The 24,095-nt window shown below is 36.1% G+C and overlaps 1 protein-coding gene across 3 annotated transcripts in view; it reads left to right on the top strand.

The window, feature by feature from the left end:
* Nucleotides 1–23,931, top strand: part of PIK3C3 (phosphatidylinositol 3-kinase catalytic subunit type 3) — a 154,629-nt gene extending 130,698 nt beyond the window's left edge. The window contains exons 22-25 of one of the 3 annotated variants that reach the window (XM_029221215.1): nt 6,326–6,494; nt 12,188–12,278; nt 16,631–16,756; nt 23,560–23,931. In XM_029221215.1, coding sequence (XP_029077048.1) covers nt 6,326–6,494; nt 12,188–12,278; nt 16,631–16,756; nt 23,560–23,574 — 401 coding nt within the window. In that variant the 3' untranslated portion in view covers nt 23,575–23,931. Of the gene's footprint in view, nt 1–6,325; nt 6,495–12,187; nt 12,279–16,630; nt 16,757–23,559 lie in introns of those variants that run through there. The other 2 variants (XR_003793238.1, XM_029221225.1) reach the window with 2 other exon arrangements.
* Nucleotides 23,932–24,095: the final 164 nt, after the last annotated feature.

Here is a 24,095-nt window from a genome sequence, read left to right as displayed (position 1 = left end):
TACCTCATTGCAGTTTTGATTTGCATTTCTCTAATAATTAGTGATGTTGAGCAGCTTTTCATGTGCTTATTGGCCATCTGTATGTCTTCTTTGGAGAAAGGTCTATTTAGGTCTTCTGCCCATTTTTAGATTGGGTTGTTTGTTTTTCTAATATTGAGCTGCATGAGCTGTTTATATATTTTGGAGATGAATCCTTTGTCCATTGATTCGTGTGCAAATATTTTCTCCCATTCTGAGGGATGTCTTTTAGTCTTATTTATGCTTTCCTTTGCTGTGCAAAAGTTTTTAAGCTTCATTAGGTCCCATCTGTTTATTTTTATTTCCATCACTATAGGAGGCGGATCAAAAAAGATCTTGCTGTGATTTATGTCAAAGAATGTTCTTCCTATGTTTTCCTCTAAGAGTTTTATAGTGTCTGGCCTTACATTTAGGTCTCTAATCCATTTTGAGTTTATTTTTGTGTATGGTGTTAGGGAGTGTTCTAATTTCATTCTTTTTTTTTTAAATTTATTTATTTAATTTATTTATTTTTGTCTGTGTTGGGTCTTCGTTGCTGCGAGCAGGCTTTCTCTAGTTGCAGTGGGCAGGGGCTACTCTACGTTGCGGTGTGTGGGCTTCTCATTGCAGTAGCTTCTTGTTGCGGAGCACGGGCTCTACGCACGTGGGCTTCAGTAGTTGTGGCTCACAGGCTCTAGAGCACAGGCTCAGTAGTTGTGGCACACTGGCTTAGTTACTCCGCGGCATGTGGCATCTTCCTGGACCAGGGCTCAAACCCGTGTCCCCTGCATTGGTAGGAGGATTCTCAACCACTGTGCCACCAGGGAAGCCCCTCTAATTTCATTCTTTTACATGTAGATGTCCAGTTTTCCCAGCACCACTTATTGAAGAGACTGTCTTTTCTCCATTGTATATCCTTGCCTCCTTTGTCATAGATTAGTTGACCATAGGTGTGTGGGTTTATCTCTGGGCTTTCTATCTTGTTCCATTGATCTGTGTTTCTGTTTTTGCACCACTACCATATTGCCTTGATTACTGTGGCTTTGTACTATTGTCTGAAGTCAGGGAGTCTGATTCCGCCAGCTCCGTTTTTTTCCCTCAAGACTGCTTTGTCTATTCGGGGGCTTTTGTGTCTCCATACAAATTTTAAGATTTTTTGTTCTAGTTCTGTAAAAACTGCCATCGGGAATTTGATAGGGATTGCACTGGATCTGTAGATTGCTTTCAGTAGTATAGTCATTTTCACAATATTGATTCTTCCAATCCAAGAATGTGGTATATCTCTCCATCTGTTTGTATCATCTTTAATTTCTTTCATCAGTGCCTTATAGTTTCCTGCATACAGGTCTTCTGTCTCCTTAGGTAGGTTTATCCCTAGGTATTTTGTTCTCTTTGTTGCAGTGGTAAATGGGAGTGTTTCCATAATTTCTCTTTCAGATTTTTCATCATTAGTGTATAGGAATGCAAGAGATTTCTGTGCATTAATCTTGTATCCTGCAACTTTACCAAATTCATTGATTAGCTATAGTAGTTTTCTTGTGGCATCTTTAGGATTCTCTATGTATAGTATCATGTCATCTGCAAACAGTGACAGTTTTACTTCTTCTTTTCCAATTTGTATTTCTTTTTCTTCTCTGATTGTCGTGGCTAGTACTTCCAAAACTATGTTGAATAATAGTGGTGAGAATGGACGTCCTTGTCTTCTTCCTGATCTTAGAGTAAATGGTTTCACTTTTTCACCATTGAGAATGATGTTTGCTGTGGGTTTCTCGTATATGGCCTTTAGTATGTTGAGGTAGGTTCCCTCTAGGCCCACTTTCTGGAAAGTTTTTATCATAAATGGGTGTTGAATTTTGTCAAAAGCTTTTCCTGCATCTATTGAGATGATCGTATGGTTTTTATTCTTCAGTTTGTTAATATGGTGTATCACATTGATTGATTTGCGTATATTGAAGAATCCTTGCCTCCCTGGGATAAATCCCTCTTGATCATGGTGTATGATCCTTTTAATGTGTTGTTGGATTCTGTTTGCTAGTGTTTTGTTGAGGATTTTTGCATCTATATTCATCAGTGATATTGGCCTGTAATTTTCTTTTTTTGTAGTATCTTTATCTGGTTTTGGTATCACGGTGATGGTGGCCTCATAGAATGAGTTTGGGAGTGTTCCTTCCTCTGCAATTTTTTGGAAGAGTTTGAGAAGGATGGGTATTAGCTCTTCTCTAAATGTTTGATAGAATTCACCTGTGAAGCCATCTGGTCCTGGGCTTTTGTTTGTTGGAAGATTTTGTATCACAGTTTCAATTTCATTACTTGTGATTGGTCTGTTCATATTTTCTGTTTCTTCCTGGTTCAGTCTTGAAAGGTTATACCTTTCTAAGAATTTGTCCATTTCTTCCAGGTTGTCCATTTTATTGGCATACAGTTGCTTGTAGTAGTCTGTTACGATGCTTTTATTTCTGCAGTGTCTGTTGTAACTTCTCCTTTTTCGTTTCTAATTTTATTAATTTGAGTCCTCTCCCTCTTTTTCTTGATGAGTCTGGCTAATGGTTTATCAATTTTGTTTACCTCCTCAAAGAACCAGCTTTTAGTTTTATTGATCTTTGCTGTTGTTTTTTTTGTTTCTAATTCATTTATTTCTGCTCTGATCTTTATGATTTCTTTCCTTCTACTGACTTTGGGTTTTGTTTGTTCTTCTTTCTCCGGTTCCTTTAGGTGTAAGGTTAGATTGTTTATTTGAGTTTTTTCTTGTTTCTTGAGGTAGGATTGTATAGCTATAAACTTCCTCTTAGAACTGCTTTTGCTGCATCCCATAGGTTTTGGATCGTCATGTTTTCATTGTCGTGTGTCTCCAGGTATTTTTTGATTCTTTGATTTCTTCAATGATCTCTTGGTTATTTAGTAATGTACTGTTTAGCCTCCATGTGTTTTTTTTTTTACGTTTTTTCCCTGTAATTCATTTCTAATCTCATAGTGTTGTGGTCAGAAAAGATGCTTGATATAATTTCAATTTCTTACATTTCCAAGGCTTGATTTGTGACCCAAGATGTGATCTATCCTGGAGAATGTTCTGTGCGCACTTGAGAAGAAAGTGTAATGTGCTGTTTTTGGATGGAATGTCCTATAAATGTCAATTAAATCTATCTGGTATACTGTGTCATTTAAAGCTTCTCTTTCCTTAATTTTTCCTTAATTTCCTTAATATTTTCGTTTTGGATGATCTGTCCATTGGTGTAAGTGAGGTGTTAAATTCCCCTACTATTATTGTGCTACTGTCAATTTCCTCTTTTATAGCTGTTAGCAGTTGCCTTATGTATGAGGTGCTCCTATGTTGGGTGCATATATATTTGTAATTGTTATATCTTCTTGGATTGATCCCTTGATCATTATGTAGTGGCCTTTCTTGTCTCTTGTAACATTCTTTATTTTAAAGTCTATTTTATCTGATATGAGTATTGCTATCCAGCTTTCTTTTGATTTCCATTTGCATGGAATATCTTTTTCCACGCCCTCACTTTCAGTCTGTATGTGTCCCTAGATCTGAAGTGGGTCTCTTGTAGACAGCATATAGATGGGTCTTGTTTTGTATCCATTCAGCAAGCCTGTGTCTTTTGGTGGGAGCACTTAATCCTTTCACATTTAACGTAATTATCGATATGTATGTTCCTATTACCATTTTCTTAATTGTTTTGGGTTTGTTTTGTAGGTCCTTTTCTTCTCTTGTGTTTCCCACTTAGAGAAGTTCCTTTAGCATTTGTTGTAGAGCTGGTTTGGTGGTGCTGAATTCTCTTAGCTTTTGCTTGTCTGTAAAGCTTTTGATTTCTCCATCGAATCTGAATGAGATCCTTGCTGGTAGAGTAATCTTGGTTGTAGATTCTTCCCTTTCATTAACGTATACCATGCCACTCCCTTCTGGCTTGTAGAGTTTCTGCTGATAAATCAGCTGTTAACCTTATGGAAGTTCCCTTGTATGTTATTTGTCGTTTTTCCCTTGCTGCTTTCAATAATTTTTCTTTGTCTTTAATTTTTGCCAATGTGATTACTATGTGTCTCAGTGTGTTTCTCCTTGGGGTTATCCTGTATGGGACTTTCTGCACTTCCTGAACTTGGGTGGCCATTTCCTTTCCCATGTTAGGGAAGTTTTTGACTATAATCTCTATAAATATTTTTTCTGGTCCTTTCTCTCTTCTCCTTCTGGGACCCTTATAATGTGAATATTGTTGTGTTTAATGTTGTCCCAGAGGTCTCTTAGGCTGTTTTCATTTCTTTTCATTCTTTTTCTTTATTCTGTTCCACAACAGTGAATTCTCCCGTTCTGTCTTCCAAGTCACTTATCTGTTCTTCTTCCTCAGTTATTCTATTGATTCCTTCTAGTGTAGTTTTCATTTTAGTTATTGTATTGTTCATCTCTGTTTATTCCTTAGTTCTTCTAGGTCTTGTTAAACATTTCTTGCATCTTCTTGATCTTTGCCTCCATCCTTTTTCCAAGGTCCTGGATCATCTTCACTGTCATTATTCTGAATTCTTTCTCTGGAAGGTTACCTATCTCCATTTCATTTAGTTGTTTTTCTTGGGTTTTATCTTGTTCCTTCATCTGGTACATAGCCCTCTTGCCTTTTCATCTTGTCTGTCTTACTGTGAATGTGGTTTTTGTTCCACCGGCTGCAAGATTGTAGTTCTTGTTGCTTCAGCTGTCTGCCCTCTGGTGGATGAGGCTATCTAGGATGGTTGATGGGAGGAACTGGTGGTGGGTAGAGCTGACTGTTGTTCTGGTGGGCAGAGCTCAGTAAAACTTTAATCTACTTTTCTGCTGATGGGTGGGCCTGGGTTCCCTCCCTGTTGGTTGTTTGGCCTGAGGCGACCCAACACTGGAGCCTACCTGGGCTCTTTTGTGGTGCTAATGGCGGACTCTGGGAGGGCTCATGCCAAGGAGTACTTCCAAAAACTTCTGCTGCCAGTGTCCTTGTCCCCATGGTGAGCCACAGCCACCCCCGCCTCTGCAGGAGACCCTCCAACACTAGCAGGTAGGTCTGGTTCAGTCTCCCCAGGGTCACTGCTCCTTCCCCTGGGTCCTGATGCGCACACTACTTTGTGTGTGCCCTCCAAGAGTGCAGTCTCTGTTTCCCCCAGTCCTGTCGAAGTCCTGCAATCAAATCCCACTAGACTTCAAAGTCTGATTCTCTAAGAATTCCTCCTCCCATTGCCGGACCCCCAGGTTGGGAAGCCTGATGTGGGGCTCCGAACCTTCACTCCAGTGGGTGGACTTCTGTGGTATAAGTGTTCTCCAGTCTGTGAGTCACCCACCCACCAGTTATGGGATTTGATTTTACTGTGATTACACCCTTCCTACCGTCTCACTGTGGCTTCTCCTTTGTCTTTGGATATGGGGTATCTTTTTTGGTTTGTTCCAGTGTCTTCCTGCTTATGATTGTCCAGTAGCTAGTTGTGATTCTGGTGTTCTTGCAAGAGGGAGTCTATTTCTTCATTCAACAATGATTGCTTAGTATGTGCTAGAAACTATTCTGAGGCTGGGGAAACAGCAATATACAAAATGCATAAGTCCTTGCCTTGGTGGTACTTAGATTGTAGAATCCAGGGTGTTACTTTTAGTGTTATAATGTATGCCTACTTTATACCTACTTGTAAATCAAAAGATGCTTTATTATTTCAGTGGTGAATCATTCTCTAAAGTGATTGATCAGTCACATTCTTACATATGTGACCTACGAGTTTAGATGACTGCTCAAGGGTTTGTCTTCTTGGGCACTATAGCTGTATTCAGCCCTTGACAGAGGTGAATACTGTGCTTGGTTTCCTAGTCTGCAGCTAGTGAGTAACACAGATTAGTTGGAAATGATTCAAATGAAGCTAACAATATAATTTGAAATTTGGGGGGATGTTTTTGAAGGTGGGGAGAATAGTGATAAGTTAAAGGAAGGATTCATCTCAGGAATACTTAAAGAAGTGATCTTCCTTTAGCATAAGAAATTTGCTACAAGATACTAATTTCTACTAATACCTTTAAAAGTTGTCCAGCCTTTAGCCATCTTTGGTTCTGGAGATCTAAAAGTAGGATTTAAATTTTAAAATATTACTGTGGGATGATTTTAAGTATAGTTTCATCAGAATGAATGTGAGCTGAAGGGAAATAAAATATGCTCTGAAGGCCACTCCCTAGCCTGTGGATACAGGATCAGACAATTTAATAGACTTCATCATGAACTAATATTCTTTATGAAGAGACACTGCTTTACCAATTATATGACATATCTATTTCCCAGTTCCTTAATATAAAATTCTGGAAACAAATGAGTTTTTTATCAACATCCAGGCAAACTCTTCCACATAGACTTTGGATATATTTTGGGTCGGGATCCAAAGCCTCTTCCTCCTCCTATGAAGCTGAATAAAGAAATGGTGGAAGGAATGGGGGGCACACAGAGCGAACAGTACCAAGAGTTCCGAAAACAGTGTTACACAGCTTTTCTCCACCTTCGAAGGTAAGTTGATTTGCTTGACGTAGAGAATTTTGGTAAATTGATTTCACAGAGCAAGAAAAATATTTGTTCAAATGTATACATTCTTTAGCATCACTCTTTTTAGAATGACACAGGCAGCAGTATTTTTTAATGTACATTTGATAACTATTTTGATAAACAGTCTGATATCAAAGGAAAAAGACAGTTTCTTGCTTTCTCACTAATTATTTGACTGCTAAATCCCACCAAGTGGGAAGCTAGCATTACACAAGAATGAAGCATTTAGCTCACTTGGAGTGATTAGTCAAGTAATTTTTATTTTTTAGCACCTTTATTAACCTTAGTTTGGAGCATTCCGAAACAGTTGAAGAATAAACGTTACATATGATTTTGTCTCTCTTCAGCACCTCATCAGTCATTCTGCTTAAAAAAAAAATGATTTTTTTCTCTATCCCTTTTTCTCTAAGGCCACTATATCTCTGCTTCCTTCATCCAAATTTACTTAGGACTGGACATCATGTATCATCAGGAAAAAGATAAATTAAAAATCATGTTTGTTAAATTCAGGACATGGCACTGATGGTTAGTCAAAAATAATGGATCATTTTATTCTAACTCCATTTTCAACTTAACTATGCAAAATGAATATTCTTAGTCCACCAGAAAAATCCCAGCTCAGGAGACACCTGTATGCTCTTCCAGGTGAATATGTAACCAGTAGAAGTGAGTTGCCTATGCATGTGGGCCCTGTCTTTTCTGTCTTTGTAACCTCAGTTTATAGACAGTATATGTATGTTGAATAAGAACCTTCAGTATTTGTACGAACAGTTCTGCATCACATCTGGAGTGAGGCCATGTTCCCTGGTGATATTGATACTACTGGTCCCAGGTGAATGGCTGTCTTATATTAATAAGGTTTCATCTTTGCAGTGGCTCAATAGGCCTTCACTGTTAACTCAGTCTCGACCGCAGGTCACAAACTTTAACGTACATTTTACAAACAGCTGCATTATTATCCTGTGAGTGGTAGAGTGGCTCAGTTTTACTCTCCAGAAATGCTAAAGGAATAATGAGAAGATGGGTGTCTGGTGATGCAGAAGCACTTTCAGAGATGAAAATTCCACTTTAATACCTAGGATTTTTAATTTAAAATAGAGCCTACAGAAAGCTAGATGAAACTATGGTGATCTCAATGAGGAGGCAGACAAGATGATATGCAATGATAACTAGAGAAATGTCAAAGGTGCCCTATCTTATTGAAAGCAGAAAGAAAACAATGTGTTTTATAAACTGTCATTGATAATGGATTAGTAGCAATTCAGCAAAATGAGAAAATAGGCAGATTATTAGTACAGAGCCAAAAGTTAACTTTCCTCACTACTAAGAAAAATCATAAAGAGATTAATCTACCTCACTTTATGTTAAGTCTTCATGAAAATTGTTTTACTTTTTTAGTTTCAAAAATTTCACTGTTAAGATTAGCTAGACCCTAATATTTTGATAAACATTTATTTTTTAATGTTGTATTTTAGAATATGGTTCAGTTAGTAAAAATTTCTCTTAGGACATAAGAATTAACCAGATAGCAAAAATTTGTTTGGAGGTAGGGATATTTGACACGCTTATTATTAGAGTTTTTAGGTGGGACCAACTGTGTTCTTTTCATGGTTTTTGTTGATTCCTGATCAACAAGAAATCATTGAATAAACTGTGGACCACAGACAGAGCAGTCCCTTTTGAATTAAGTTATGAATGTTACTTGTACAGGTGCCGGAACACACTTTATGGTGTGATTTTCATATAACAAAATACACTGTTATACCAATAATAAATTAGAAAATTTACTTTTTGAATACTCTTATGGCAACTCTCTAGTAATGCTAAAACATTTTAAATATTAAGTGTTCAAGGAAAACATAACTTCTCTTAATCCATGTTTATGCCAAACACCATGATACAAAGAGGGCCTAAACTTTTCAGTAAAAATATTGAAATTTGGAATGCATTTTGCTGTATCAAGCAAAGTTCTTACATTGTCTTAGAGGATGTTTGCCTAGTCACCAAACAGCAGTGAATCTATTGATCACACTACTTTTCATCATTAATCTCATTGTTTTCCCTTCTAGAAGTAGTACACTTGTTAAATAAATATTTTTATAGGATTCTACTCTGATATTTGTTGCATGCAAAATGGATAGATTGTAGGGGAAACAAGACGTCTGAAATGCTGTTAAGAACCTCACTTGTTGTAGTTAATGCTTTTTATTCTTAGTATTGAAGGTTTTTACTGAAAAATTTAGACCATCTTTGTATACCCAGTGAGTAGCATGGTGGTTGGCATAAACATGGGTATGAGAAAGAGTACATTTTCCTTGAACTCTGTACTTAACCTACTCCTTTTTAAAAATCTAATTTATATCACATCCATCCTTACATCTTTGTCTAGACTTGGTTTTGCCCACTTTGCCCACTCTATCATTTTTTTAAACTTAACCTTATATTTTCTTTTGATAATGGCTTTAAAGATTTCTGGTAACCTTTCTGTTTTTCTGGATAGCATTTGAATGACTAATATATAATTTCTGTTTTGTGTAACTGGTTCTGTCTTAAATGGAAAATGCAGGTTAATGGCAACAGATGTAAAAGATTAATACCGTTAAGGTAGTGACAGGTTATCCACTAAGTAATTGGATGTTTAAGCTTCTTATAGAATATTCCATTTTATATTTATTTACATTGTTTCCCTTTGCCATAATAATAGAAGCATGGGTGGTTATATGTATACCAGCAGATAATGGAGAAAACATTAATATTTGCCTTTTACAAAAGGAACACACATGCTTCCATAAAGGCAGACATTTTAACATAGATCCTGGCTGACCGTTAAAATCACTTGGGGTTCTTTGTGGGCTAGGGGGGGACCAAAACAGTTCTGAGCCCCATCAGATTTAATTGGTCTGGGATTTGGCCCAGGCATTGGTATTTTCAAAGAAGCTTCCCAAATGAATTTAATGGGCAGCCAGGTATGGGATATACTTTGAAATATCCCTTTCAAAACTGAACCTTGTATTCCTCTCCCTGTGTTACCTTGTGGTAGATTCCTGAGATTCCCCTATGGCAAGGTTGGGACAAACCCTATATAGTCAACAAAACAGAGTATGAATAATTAAGGGTTCATTGAAAGAATATTTTTTGGTAACATAATATGTAGCAGTTGGTTGTATCCTACTGACACCAGTTCTTAAAAACATTTCTTTTATTTGGTGTAACCTACTCCTCTATTTTCTTTTTGCCTTACTGGTCACTCCTGCTTCTTTGCTGATACCTTCCCTCTTCTTCCTGACCTCTATATATTAAACTATCTACAAGTTCCATATCAGTATAAAGAGTTCTGGATCTTTTTCCCCTAAACTCTCTCCTTAAGCATTTACATCTAGACTTGTGACTTTAAATAGGATCCAAATGCTGATGATTCCAAACTATTACCACCAGCCCTATTATCTCCTCTGAAATATGTCTAACTTCCTATTTGACATCTCTACTAAGAATGTAGTAGGGATCTCAAACTCAATATGTGTCTAAAATGGAACTCTTGATTCCCTGCCCCAAATCCTGTTCTTCTTTCATTCATTTTTTTTTTTAAATTTTGATAAATAACCATAGTTCCCCATGTAGGCTAAATCCTTGGTGACATTCAGGTCCTCTGTTCTCCACTTCATTGAAGGCATCTTGAAGCAAGTGATATCCAGTCCATCTCAAAAATATAGCCTGATAATGTCCATATTATTTATTTTCCACCTGGACATCTGTAAAATAGTTTCCCTTCCTCCATTCTTTTTTTTTTTTTTTTTTAAACATCTTTATTGGGGTATAATTGCTTTACAATGGTGTGTTAGTTTCTGCTTTATAACAAAGTGAATCAGTTATACATATACATATGTTCCCATATGTCTTCCCTCTTGCGTCTCCCTCCCTCCCCTTCCTCCATTCTTATTCCCCACAAGATAGCCAGTGTGGGCTTTTACAAAATGCATATCTGAGTATGTCACTCTACTCTTTAAACTCATTTATTTCAGTACAGTTAGAATAACATCATACCTCCCTAAGATGACTTTTCTCCCCGCCCCATCAGTCTTTGACCCATTTTGCTGTTTTTTTCTTTATTTTTAAAACTCTTTTGTCAGTCAAGTACTCATGAAATTATCTTCTTTGTCAGTTTATTGTGTGAGTCCCCACCCTCCTCCAGAATGTAAGCTTCATGAGTATGTAGAGACCTTGTTTGTTCAGTTCACCACTATACCCATAGTACCTAGAACAGTGTTTAGTGTGAGTACTCAATAAATATGTGTTGGTTGAATGAATAAAATTATTATGTGGGTAGAAATGGAATAAGCTGTGACATGGTTTTTATCAGTTCCCACAAGGAAATCAGTAACTTTAAAACTATAAGTTCAAGCAGTTTAGCTATTATCATACTTTTTTTAAAAGAGTATAATTGAGTTAGGGCCTAATTTGATTAGAAGATTATATCAAGGTAGAATTTTTTCATTATAGAGCCTGATTTTCATGGGTAATATAAAATTCAAAAATGATGAAATAGGTAATTTGAGGTTCATATGGATAGTCATTTTTGTCTACAAGTTCTATTATCATTACAGTTCAAGTATTAGTTTTTATGTACTTTTTTATATTATGGATAAGTAGATGGCTGGAATAAAGGTTCTGCATAACCTAAAGTCCTGACTTCCATCCGCTCGAGAAGACAGTGCAAGGCACTTGTGTTGACACTTCTACCAAGACCAGCTAGAAACCTTCATTGCCTAAAACCAAAGCTTTCTTCACTTACATCCATCCCCAAAGTCAAATCTGGACCTCCTTTTATCACTACAGTGCTGCAGGGCTGCTCAGGGCATAACTGTGCAAGGGGAGAGTGTTCTGGAGCAGGAGGTGGGTTGCACCCAGTGTACACTTAATGATACCTTTCCCCACATAGCTGCACTCCTGGAAATAAGATTTGGAATAGTAACATTCTTTATTCTTGTTTGGAGGAGGATGAAAAGTTTGATGATTGATGGGGATAAACCTTTAGTTCCTACAGGGGCCAGCATACTCCAAAGGTGAAGTTATTTAGATATCTTGCACATATTTAGTGTAGAAGAGTACAAGCTATTTTCTCCTCCGTTTAGGGTTGCTTATATCCAGGCCCGTCATTATATTTTCGAAGATGGTGGGATTAGTGTCCCTAGAGGATATTTATGAATGATTACTGAACTCACACTATTTCCCTTTGACTCATTTACCCATGACATACTGAGGTAGTCTTAAGGTAGCAGATTCTTGTCAGCATTGAGCAAAGACAGATCTTCATTGCTTAGTAATGCTAATTAATGGTATAAAGCAGATTCCCCTTAGATCCCTTCTAAAAAGAATATACTTACTAAAGAGTGAAAAACTGTCATTATTAGATGGTTACTCCAAAAGTGTGTTCCCTGGTGGGGGACCTAGAAATGGCATTATATCAAGACCTTAGAATAAGATATGTTTTCAAGGCTTGCTTTTCATTGAGACAGCTGGTGAATAAGCTCACATTCTATTTTCCATAGGAGTAATAGTAACCATTATAAAGCACTACTTCTAGGAGTGCTCTTAATATGAGAAAGAATGGCAAAATTCTAACACATTGCTATTTATTTTTCTTTCCCACTCTCCTTTAGGTATTCTAATCTTATTTTGAACTTGTTTTCCTTGATGGTGGATGCAAACATTCCAGATATTGCTCTTGAACCAGATAAGACTGTGAAAAAGGTAATTTTTATACATCCTCAGATATCATAGTCTACTTTTCATATGTAAAAAATAACAGCGTTTTAACAACCCATTTCCCCTTGTCCCGACCCCTAGACTCTTAAGTAACATGAATTAAGAAAGAGACCTTGTGTATATTTTTATTTCACATTCCAGAATATGACAGCCTCTCAAGTCCTCTGCAACAAGTTTTATCCCCTTGCCTGTTTGTATCCACAGTCACATGAATAGGTCACTACACCAAGAGAGGGAGCTTACTATCACAGCCCTTTCTCTTTGTCCTGAAAGTTTAGCTTCTCTTTAATATTCCTACTGGGATACCTGATTCCTGGTACTCCCAGACTAAGCCTGCTAAGGATCAGAAACAAAATATTGTAATAGTATGGAGAAGCAGAAGCAAACAGCCATTCTTTATCCTTCCCATTCATACCCTTGCTTACAGGGGTTTCTTACTGTGTCAGGAGAATAGAGACCTGCCTTAACTTAACCTGCAAAGAGAAGAATGAAGGAAAGCCATCACGTAGATGAGTAGTTATTCAGAACTATCGTACCCTGAGTTGCAGCAGGAGATGGGAGGAAGGGTAACAGATTTGAAGATTTTTATTCAAATTAATTTCTGACTCTCTGATTCATTGAGAGGGATGTATGTAGTATACTTTATTTATCCAAAGGTAACATAAAATGATTTTAAATATCAGTGTGGTTATTAATACTGAACTTCAAAGTTAGTGTAGTTTTTTAACTTACAGAAGTATAAAATTACTAAAATTATAACAGTCTCATAGATGGAATTGCCCTGGTGGTTGAAATTAATAATTGGCACCAAAATCCCTAAGTTCTGATGTAATTGACTCTGAGCATTATTAGAAAGGTACCTCTGTGGTTTAAACATTGTCTTGGTCCATTTGGGCTGCTATATATAACAAAATACAAGAGACTGCGTGGCTTGTAAACAACAGAAATTTATTTCTCATGCTTCTGGAGGCTAGAAGTTCTAGATCAGGGTGCCAGAATGGTCAAGTTAAGGCCCTTTTTGGGTCGAAAACTTGTTGTATCTTCATAGGGTGGAAGGCACTAGGAAGCTCTGTGGGATCTCTTTTATAAGAGCACTAATCCCATTCATGAGGGTTCCACCCTCATGACCTAAACACCTCCCAAAGGGTCCACCTCCTAATACTATCACATTGGGCATTAGTGTTTCAACATGGATTTGGGGGATACAAAAATATTTACATCATTGCAAACATGAATGAAGCTAATCTCTTTTACCTAATTTTATGAGTCATTGGCAAGCAATGAGAGGGATTTTAATGTAAATATTTTATTGCTTAACCATTTAAGGAAATTATGTTCTTATTAAGATTTCATTTATTATTATCCAGGAAGCACTGTTTCAGCACCCCCCACGCCCAAACTAGGCAATGGGCTACTTATCACACTAGGTTTTGGCCTGGGTTATTTTTTGTCAATTTAAGCACATCCATGAAGAAACATGGTTGATGAACGTTTTCTTAGCTAAAGTTAATGACTGCACCAGATTTCAAATGTTGTTGCCTTTCTTTTTTGCTTTGCTGTTTTCAGGATCTGTTTTTGCTGTTTATTTTAAACCCATCTATCTCTGTCATATGTTCACTCTTGCCTGACTTCACTTGTGTTCAGAAGTCATTTATGAAAGTTCTAACAGTATTTGTCAAACGGAGTCTTCCAGTTTCTTCTGCCAGTTGTTATATAGTTATTGTTCTTTTGTTTCAACTTTTGCTTCTCTTTTAGAGAATCATGATTTTATTGTTTAATTTGTTACCAGCTCTCTTTATGGCATCATCCTTTAACACATGAAGCAATTAATTTATGGGGAGGAAAAGCATGTACCTTAGTCATTTTTCTTGACACTGTTTACTCCCTAGCTGTTTATTCTAGTTTCAATTAAGTGAACCTTGAACAAAAAGTATTTTACCATATTTTTACCCAAAAGAGTATTCCATAAAGATTTATTTGCTTGCTACTGTTTTATCAAGAATGTGAAGTAACCAATTGCAACATAAACTTGACTTTAAAGTCATAATAATATTGGAAAGTGATGCTGCAATAGACTAAAATTTATGTTTCATATTGGTTGGCTTTTTTAAGCAGTAGAAATAGGTTTTAATACTTTGTGAAATAACACTTGCTGGCATTACTTTGAAGTCTTACTACCTAGAAAATTTTTGCATTGATCTCATGAATGAAAGCCAGCTAAAGAAACAGAGTAGCACATTTGAGGCTGAAGTCTTCAGAGAAGTACATATTATTCAAATTATTTAATCATAACAAAGTTCAACAATATTTTCCTTTTTTCTAACATATTTTAGTACATATATATCAATTTCTTTTTACTTCTTTTTAAACTGTCTACTCATTTTATGGTGCTTCACAGATAATTGCGTTTCCTACAGATTTTGAAGGTTGTAGCAACTCTGTGTTGAGCAAGTCTGTTGGTGCCATTTTTCCAACAACATTTGCTCACTTTGTGTCTCTCCATCACATTTTGGAAATTCTCACGATATTTTAAACAAAGGGTATCTTATCTACCTTTGAAAGACAGTGCAGAGGCTGAGATTTACAAGTGTGTATCCTTTTGCTTAAAGGCACTCTCCAGATTGTTTTGAGTGCAGCCTTACTAATGAGGTGTGAAAGGAGAGGGTTTGGAGCTGGTAGGGATAGCCAAGAAGTCAGGGGAGAAATTCTGGAAAGGTGAAAGTCACAGAGGTGACTTAGGGGACAATAACAAGTAGCCTAACATAAGTCAGTATATATGAAAACAGATCAACCATTTATATGTTGTTAACCTTCTTTGTTATAAAAGAGAATGTCTTCATATTTGGCAAATAACATTTTCTTTATATGCTAAATACATATCTTCTGTTTGTAATTTAAGTACTTATGTAAGTATGCAAGTTTTGATAAATTGGGTTAAAGTTTTATTTTGATTCTCCTGCCCTACAGTTTTTTGACGTTCTTAAAAAATAGCTCCAAAATTGTCAGACATGACCTCTTTAAGTAGAAATCAAGGAATATAATGGATTAAACTCTTTAACTGGGACCCAGAAATGGGAGAGAGAGTTGATTGAAAGTATACTTTTAGGTCTCCCTCCACCAAATTGTCCTTCACTTATTATATTAACCTTTCTTTTACCTCCTCTATCCTGAGGCTGAGGGCTGTCGGATCAGCTGGTATACTTCCAGTGCAGTGAAGAGAAAAGAGCACTGAGCAGGGCCATGGGTTGTCATACTGTCTGCCCTTTCTTCTTCCTGGTTTTATAGTAGTTAAACTCTATACTTAAAAGGAAATACTAAATGTGGACCACTTTTTATCCACTTGGAAATCCCATTTTCTCCTAGCCTGCCTTTTCAGAAATATATATGGGTTATTTATAAGAGGAGAAAGGAGTTAGTACAATGGTTAGTGCAGTAGGATGCAATTGTCTGGAAGTGCAAGCCACTTATCATCAGTTAAAGGTCCCTGGATTGGCTTCATAAATTCTGTGTCTCAGTTTCTGCATCTTATAGATGGAGATATTATCTGCCTCAGAGCCATCTGAGAGTTGAGTGAAATACTGCATGTAAAGTACTTTGCACGGTGTTTAGCACAAAGTAGTCATTCAGTAACATTGGCTTTTGAGTTTTAGGGAACTATTCTGATATATATCTCTACTAAGTTTTCTAGTACTTATTGCTATTGAGAATCAACTGTATGTTTTAATATGAAATAATGAAAAAGTCCTCTGTCTTTGGAAATTATAGGCCAGTTGAAGTAGTTCTTTGCAGAAGTACAGGGAACTCCTATAGGAAAGGGGACATTTTAGAAGATCTAGTTTAGTTCATTTTGCCAGCAATTGACATAGTTCCTGTTCTTGTGTAGGCAGAGAAGGTGAGGGAGAATAGTAATATAAGCTTACCTTGCTATATCCATTTCATAAAGTGAAGGAGATTGTTAATAATTATTATGTCACAATTTAAACCTTATAATTCTAGCTTTGAAATGCAAATACTAAAGCACACCTTTGAGTTAAAAGAACAATTTTTGTCTCTTTTTAAATTTGCAGGGTCTAACAGAATTATATTTTCTATTCACTTTGTTAATTCTTTTCTGCAGAAATATTTACAACCAACAAAGATAGGGTGATATAAAGAGCATATAGCAAAAAGTAAAGTTCCACATTCAAGAGAATAGTATTCAGAACTCCTTACAGGTTATGAATCATTTCTTTGGCATAGAATAGTTCATTGTAATAATATCTATATCTGTTTGTTCTTGTCTTTTCGAAATGTGTGTTTTTCTTTATTCAAAAGCTAATAAGACTGTGACCTTGTAGGTTCAGGATAAATTTCGTCTAGACCTGTCTGATGAAGAGGCAGTGCACTACATGCAGAGTCTGATTGATGAAAGTGTCCATGCTCTGTTTGCCGCGGTGGTAGAGCAGATTCACAAGTTCGCCCAGGTAAGCTCTCTGAGGGCAGTGTGTTCATCTCAGCTTCTCCGTGTACTACCCTAGAATCCTCACAGAATCCTCACAGAACCATACCTTTCCCTGCCAATGACATCTTTTCTGTTTTTTTTGTGAAGCCTTGACATCTCACCAACCTTCCAATGTGAAAGTGTTCGATGCACTAGTAACATGCACTAAAACATCCCACTGAAATGTTCTTAGTAACTAAATTGTGGAGTGTCAGCATAGTTGTATCTGTCCTTTGTAGTCAGTGGTGACTATAAACCCTTCTTGAGAATAATCTTGGGTCTAGCAGAGGCCTTGACAAGTGAGACTTAGACACTCGTTGGATTTTGGTAAACTGTGAAGTGCTAGGAAAGGAGGTTAGAAGCTGAGAAAAGCGATGTGTAGCACATACAGATCTATCTGTAGACTTTTGGTTAGCAGACTTTCTCCTATAAATGTTTGAGGGAAGACTTTTTGATGATAAACCTCAGATTTAAAAACTGTTTTAGTTTTAAACTTCATAATGAGGTTGATGCTGGAAGTGATCAGCAAACAGAAAAATTAGGCCACTTTCCTCTCCCACATCCTCTCACTCCTCTCCTTGTAAACTCCTTCCTGACTTTACACATTCAGTTAATAATAATTTTACAAATAACCCAAGCTCAAAGCTTGTCTGTTTTAACTTCTCCCTCACTCAGTATACAGAATGTTACTAAGTCTTGCGAGTTTCTTTAAGCATTTTTTAAATCATCGTTTTCTGTCATTTTCCCATTATAGACATTTTAACCCAGTTGTTTTTCACTTTATGATACCCTGGGTAACTAAAATCCTTCATAACTGTTCTCTGTTTTAGTATCTTTTTTTCTTGCAGCATTCTTATCTTTATTATGCTAAATATTTCAATTAGATACATCTTTACAAAATACTGTTTTACACTGGGTTTTGTTTTGTTTTAAATTTAAATGTGAAAAGTGTTTCCCTAGTGCCTAAAAGTGACATCCAATCTCTAGGAACTCAAGGCCTTCCAGACTGCTGTGTTCTAAACTTCTTTCTAAGCTATTTTCCTAATACTCTCTTTCTCTCAATATTTTTATCCTCTTCCATTTCTCTGGCTACTTTGCTGTTCTATTTCTTCAGCCCAGAATATCCATCTTCTTAATAATGAATCATCTGTAAACTTCTGCTTGCTAAAATCCAGTCTGTCCTTCCAAGATCTATTCTTAATGCCACTCTGATTCATCTTCCTCTGAATATTAATAGTACTTTGTACTTTTATTATAAGTTGAACTTATATTTTGTTTTCTATTATAGATATTTGGATACTTACCTTATAACTCCTAAAATGCAAACTTCTTAAAGGATGGGATGTATATCAGTGACCCAGAAACACAGTGCCTTTAAACACTTAAGAAATATCTAATGAGCATAAGGGAATTTTTTTCCTGTAAATGTTAGCTGATACTCTTTCTCTCTCTGAACAAAACATGTTTCTTCTCTCCGAACACCAGTCTGAGTCATATTTTATTATAAGTGCCAACTCAAGGTTTGATTCACATGTCATTAATCATAGTCACTTCTCGAGAGAGTAAACTGTGACTCAGATGGTAAGTAAGTGACTTGTCAGAGCCACCGAGCTAGCTAATGGCAGATCTGGATCAGCATATAGCATAGCAGAATATTTTAGAGCTGTAAGGGAAAAAGGCCCAGAGATGTATAATGACTTAGCCAACTTCATGTGTCTAACAAGGGACAGAATCAAGGCTTGAACCCAGATCTTTTGACCCCCCATATCCAACCAATGATAATCTAGATTACTTTGTAGCTTGCCGAACTCGAGTCTTCTTTATCAGAATCCCATATTCTTTTTTATTTTCTACTGAGGTATAGTTGATTTACAATGTTATATAAGTTTCAGGTGTACAACATAGTGATTAACAAGACTCCCATATTGTTTATCCCAAGAAGTTAACCTGAAAATATTCGTGCTCTTAAGTTTCTTTAAATATGTCATCTCTGCTCATACTATTGTACAACTAAAACAATATCAACATAAGAGGGCTTCCCTGGTGGCGCAGTGGTTGAGAGTTTGCCAATGCAGGGGACACGGGTTCGTGCCCTGGTCTGGGAAGATCCCACGTGCTGCAGAGTGGCTGGGCCCGTGAGCCATGGCCGCTGAGCCTGCGCGTCCGCAACGGGAGAGGCCACAACAGTGAGGGGCCCGCGTACTGCAAAAAAAAAAAAAAAAAGTAACATAAGAATATTAAATTTAATTGGAACTTGCTTAGGCATTGCAGGATACCAGAGATACTAAATGAGGTCTTAATTTCACATAAGTCTTTGCAAATTATAAAATTATAGATGCATACTTGTTTCTTAACTAATCTCTGAGGAAGTTTATTTTCCCTTTGAAATTCACATTCCTAAATATACATTTTCTAAATATTGATACTAATAAATCACATGCACACTCAAATTTTGATGATCAACATCTGTTTTTTGCCACTCATAGCATTTATTATAAGGATGCATTTTGCTAATTGAGTTATGCTAATTTTAGTGTATTCCTGTTAATCATTATGGATTATAGAACCCAGTTTTTAGAAAATGGAGGTAGACAGATACATGTTAACAAAAGTTCTTTCTACATAAAAGAAGTATTCTTTAAAATGACTAAAAAATTGCCAGATACAACTATTATGTTGAAATGCTGAAAAGGCTTATTTTATTCCATCACGCCAATTGCTAGTAAGGGTAGAGATTAAACATTGCAATATTTGTTGCCTAGCAACACCCACCTATTAGTGATAGAAATTTTCCACTGAAAAACACTTTTATTTGGGTCATTGTCTTCGAAATTGCATCATCAGAACTCTTCTTCCCAGCAGAAAGGTGGAGGTCACTTAGTTTGGATCACTTCCTGCTCTAAAACTACGCCTTTCAATGGAAATCTCTCACATTGCAGCCCATTTCTTTCCAGTTTCTGCTTTTTCCTGTCTCTCTTCACTGATTGATGGTAGAAGTCTGGAGAAAGGGGATGTGATTTTCATTAATCTTAATACATATTAAATCTAATTAAATGAATCTTTATAGATTAGGGTTAGAAATATATTTTTTTGCACACTAAATGTTAAAAAGTAAGAACAGATTGCATTCAGAAATTTTACCTAAGTCCCAGCTCAGGATACTAAGAACAAAGATCACTGTCATCCATCTGGCAAGGACCCTTCCTTAGCCCCTGGATGTTCAAGGAGGAGGACCACAGGTCCGAGTGGAGGGTCACATGAATGTGCAGTCCCATCTGTGCACCTTTAACTTAAGAGAAGCCAGCTATACACACACACTCTTACACTTGAGGGGGTTAAAAAAAACAACAGTGAAAGGAGGAAAACAGTGTGTTCCTTATGCCTGATATTTCCCATGTGTCTAGTAAATGTGTCAGGGACTCCCTCCGAAGTGTTTCAGATCCGATGTTCCTGCCATAATATAACTTCTTACAATGCTGAATGTCATTCCAATATTGAGGGTTCTCATTTTTTTTTGTACAACATGGCCTCAGTACAAGCCATCTGCCCCATCTGCTGTTCAAACAAAGAAATAGGTTTTTTGTATCAGTGCTGAAGGGAAAGCTTCCTATTTTGGACTCTTTGAGAAATGACTCCAGTATGTTGCCTTCTGAAGGGCTTTTCTTGAGTAATTTTGTTTATTTATATTCTGTTTTACCTTTAGGTACTGATATTAGTTCTTAAACCCAGTGTAGGATGTTTCCACTGTAACTGTTCTACTCTCATCTACTTTAAGAAGGCATGGATGCAAAAGATGCCCTAAGGACGAAGAGACTAGAGCATCATTTCTGATTTTACATTATATGGACCTTATTTTACCATTAGGAATAAAGAAGAGCAATGTAAAATATTTCATTGATCAAAACATAAAGTATTGAATTCTGTGACCAAATAGAAATTCTTCAGTTCTAAAACAAAGTGATTTTTAATTTAGTAAATATTTTTCTAAAGAGTCAGATGATTCCCAGATACGTGGCTTAAATAAATAACACCAGTATATCATACAAAACTATTTTTTATCATTTTGTGTCCCAGATCTAGCCCTAATATATTTGAGTTATCCTGTAAGGAATAATAATAAGAACAACAACAAAAACACAATAGTAGCAATAATAGCAGCCTATTGAACACTTAAATGTGCCAGAAATTATGTAAACTTTTTTCTCTTCAGTACCTTCTTTAATCTTCATACCTGTAGAGTAAATGTATCACTAGGCTTGTTTACAGATGAGAAAGCTGAGGCTTAGATAGGTTAAATAACTTGCCCAAGGTCTCAAGGTGAACAGGTGAAAAAGTCCAGATTCAAACTCAAACCCTGGATTGTAGAAATAGACAGTAGTTTCTAAATAATGTTTTTCTCAATTTACATCTATGTCTTAATTTATTAGGTATGAATAGATTATGTGGTGAGTGGTGAGTTTTAAAAATAGACTTGTAAATTTAAAAAATGATCTTTTAATTTTCTCTTTAATCTTTCATCTGATCATCAAAAGAAAAAAAATCCATGCAGACAGCCAATAGTGTATGACATAAAAAGGAGTTATTGGGAACAGTTAATCCCTGATAAATATGATAAATATGGGATATCACTTATCTTGTACATTGGCCAAAACCCAGTCTTGAATTTTATCGACTCACATGTTCTCTCTTGTTGCACTGCAGTCAGTACTGCTGCATAACTATGTTAAAACCTATGATGTTATAAACTATAATATAGGCACTTGGTACATTACAAATGTTTTAAGGTTTTAAGACTAGTTATCATAATAGCAGCACTCAGCAGAATGCTCCATAACTTTCAGCTAAAATTCCCTACAGTTTATTTTTCATCAGTACAAATTTAATTTCCTTATCTTTTCTAAGGAAAGTTTTCAGACACTTGAATGCACTCCATGGTAAGATTTGCCTGTTCGGTTCATTATCGGCTTTAGTAAGTTTATTTGTAATACTAACTATTGTTTTCCCTCCCCTCTGTTATATCGAACTTTTATGTAAGTTCTTCAAATGTGAAGGGAGTGGAATATTTTGGGCTGGCTCTACTACATAGTGTTACTAATTTTTTCCCCCATAGGTACAGACACTTTAAAATATTTATGAAATCTGTTAGAGACCATCTGTTTAGTAGCAGCATTTTTCTCGCATACAGACATATGTATACACAGGTGTGGATACATAGGTGTGGTTTTTCTTTGTTTCCAGGGTATTTAGACTTCCTAGCATGTCAGTGAGGAACTTTCGCAGTTTGCCTTTAATCTGCATTTTCAACTTTCATCATCTTCTACCAGCCTTCTAAAAGAACCTTCTTTGTAACCCTGATGAGCTACCCCATGACACTTCCTATACCCAATATCCCTACTTCCCCAAGTAGTACGCCTTTTTCTTTGCCTAGAATGAGTCCCCTCCCATTTGTCTAACTTTCAGGTGTGTGCAGGGGAGGGGTTGCGGGTAGGGGTAAATAACTGTTTCTTTATATAAGCATTTTGTCTTAAAGTAACTTGGGGTCTCCCACAGAAGCTGAACTGTTCCTGGTACATAGTACCAAATAAATGTATGTGATTTTATGTAAGTGCCAAGGACCATTTGAGAAGTTTATTTTCTCTGATACTACCTTTAAGAAAATACTTAAATAGCTTCTTAAATTATAAATTACATTCCTTTTATTAGCATTAAAAATAAATCTTACCATATTCTTTCTAGAATTGCCACTTTAAATTATATAGATTAAAATCAGTCAGCATCTTTCACATTTATACGCATATACACGCATGTGCACATACATACACAAACCCACTTGTCAGCACGGTTCTTTTTCCTTCCCGTTTTCTTTCAGAGTAATAATGAGGTGAAGTTCATAGAAACAAAGTTTTGTGACCCATAAAAAGCATTCTTAATTCCTCCAAGATAAGCCAGCATATATTTGACTGAATCAGAGGGCACATGAGGTGTGGATGACTCACCCCAAAAAAGTGCCCAGAGTTGTTCTTACTGAGAGAGTGGGTGATTGTACATGTTAAAGACAACAACCTTTAACTGTTGCACATTACTTTGAGATAATTGTGAGGGTGCCTAGCACAAAATAGGTGCTAAAAATGTTGATATCTTTTATTTTAACTTGATATTTTAATATTGAACACTATTAATGTATTGGCCCCAAAACAACTCTTGACTGGGCCTTTCTTATTCTTTCAGGACTGCTTCCTTTGATTTTTTTTTTTCAAGACCATTTCTGTACTCTGTATTGTGCATTGGCTGCACTCTGGAATAAATTATACATTTTCACAGTCTCTAAAAATGTCATACCAAGAACTAAGCTCACTACTCAAAATATTAATCATTTGTCACTGCAGAACTCAGTGGAATTTTTGCCTTCCTAGTGCTAGATTTGTCTGCCATGTAATAATGAGATCATCTTGAGCTTACAGTTAGCAAACATTCCCTCTCCCAAATATTTGCTCATATAAACTGATTTTTAAGCAAAGTCTTAGGAATCCTGTACATTGTAGTTAATTTAAATCCTCTTCATGGCATGTAGTAAAGTAATAATTTCACCTTTTTTTTTTTTAATAAAAGACTTTTTAAAAAAAAATTAAGGACTGGAATTACCTGAGGGTGTTTTGGGGTTTTTTTTTTCTATTAAAGAATTATATGTCTCTTTCTAAGCAGTTTTTAGAACTATAAACTTGTTTCTCTTTCTTTGTGAACAGTGAAGCTAATTATTTTCTGTTTCTTTGTTTTTAATTTTTGTAGTACTGGCGAAAATGAAATTGGTTTGGCCCATCAAGATGCTTGTCTCTGTAAGGAAACTACTTTAGAAACAACATGTGTATAACGAAGACTTCAGGCTAATGAGCAAGGAAGAGAATATTAGTCTTCAAAATACCATATATCCTAAATGTTACAGGCATCCTAAATGCCTGAATTCTGTTTCCTTGGTTGTCCTTGCTTAAATATGGTCCCGAAGGGCTTGTTCTGATATATTGTATATATTTATTTTCAAATGTACACATTGTTAATAAGCTAAGAAGTAAGAATTTTGTTCCAGAACCACGTACATATTATGAGAGCTCTGAAGGAATTTCATGTTGACATAGTAAAACATTTTAGTCTTCAAGTTTGAAAGTCCATTTTTTTCTTTATCTCTTCACATCAGATGAGCAGTTATATGAATCTGGACTGTCTTAGTTTTGCTTGGTTGTTTGTCTCTCCCTCCCTTGTTCCCTTTCTCTCTTCTTCCTTCTCCTCTCCCCCTGCATTTTTTTTAAATTTTTTTGTCCTAACCTATA

Source organism: Monodon monoceros, unplaced genomic scaffold, assembly GCF_005190385.1.
Source record: "Monodon monoceros isolate NGI ecotype Baffin Bay Population unplaced genomic scaffold, NGI_Narwhal_1 Super_Scaffold_1, whole genome shotgun sequence".
NCBI lineage: Eukaryota > Metazoa > Chordata > Mammalia > Artiodactyla > Monodontidae > Monodon > Monodon monoceros.
This window is presented reverse-complemented; position numbering and strand designations above follow the sequence as displayed.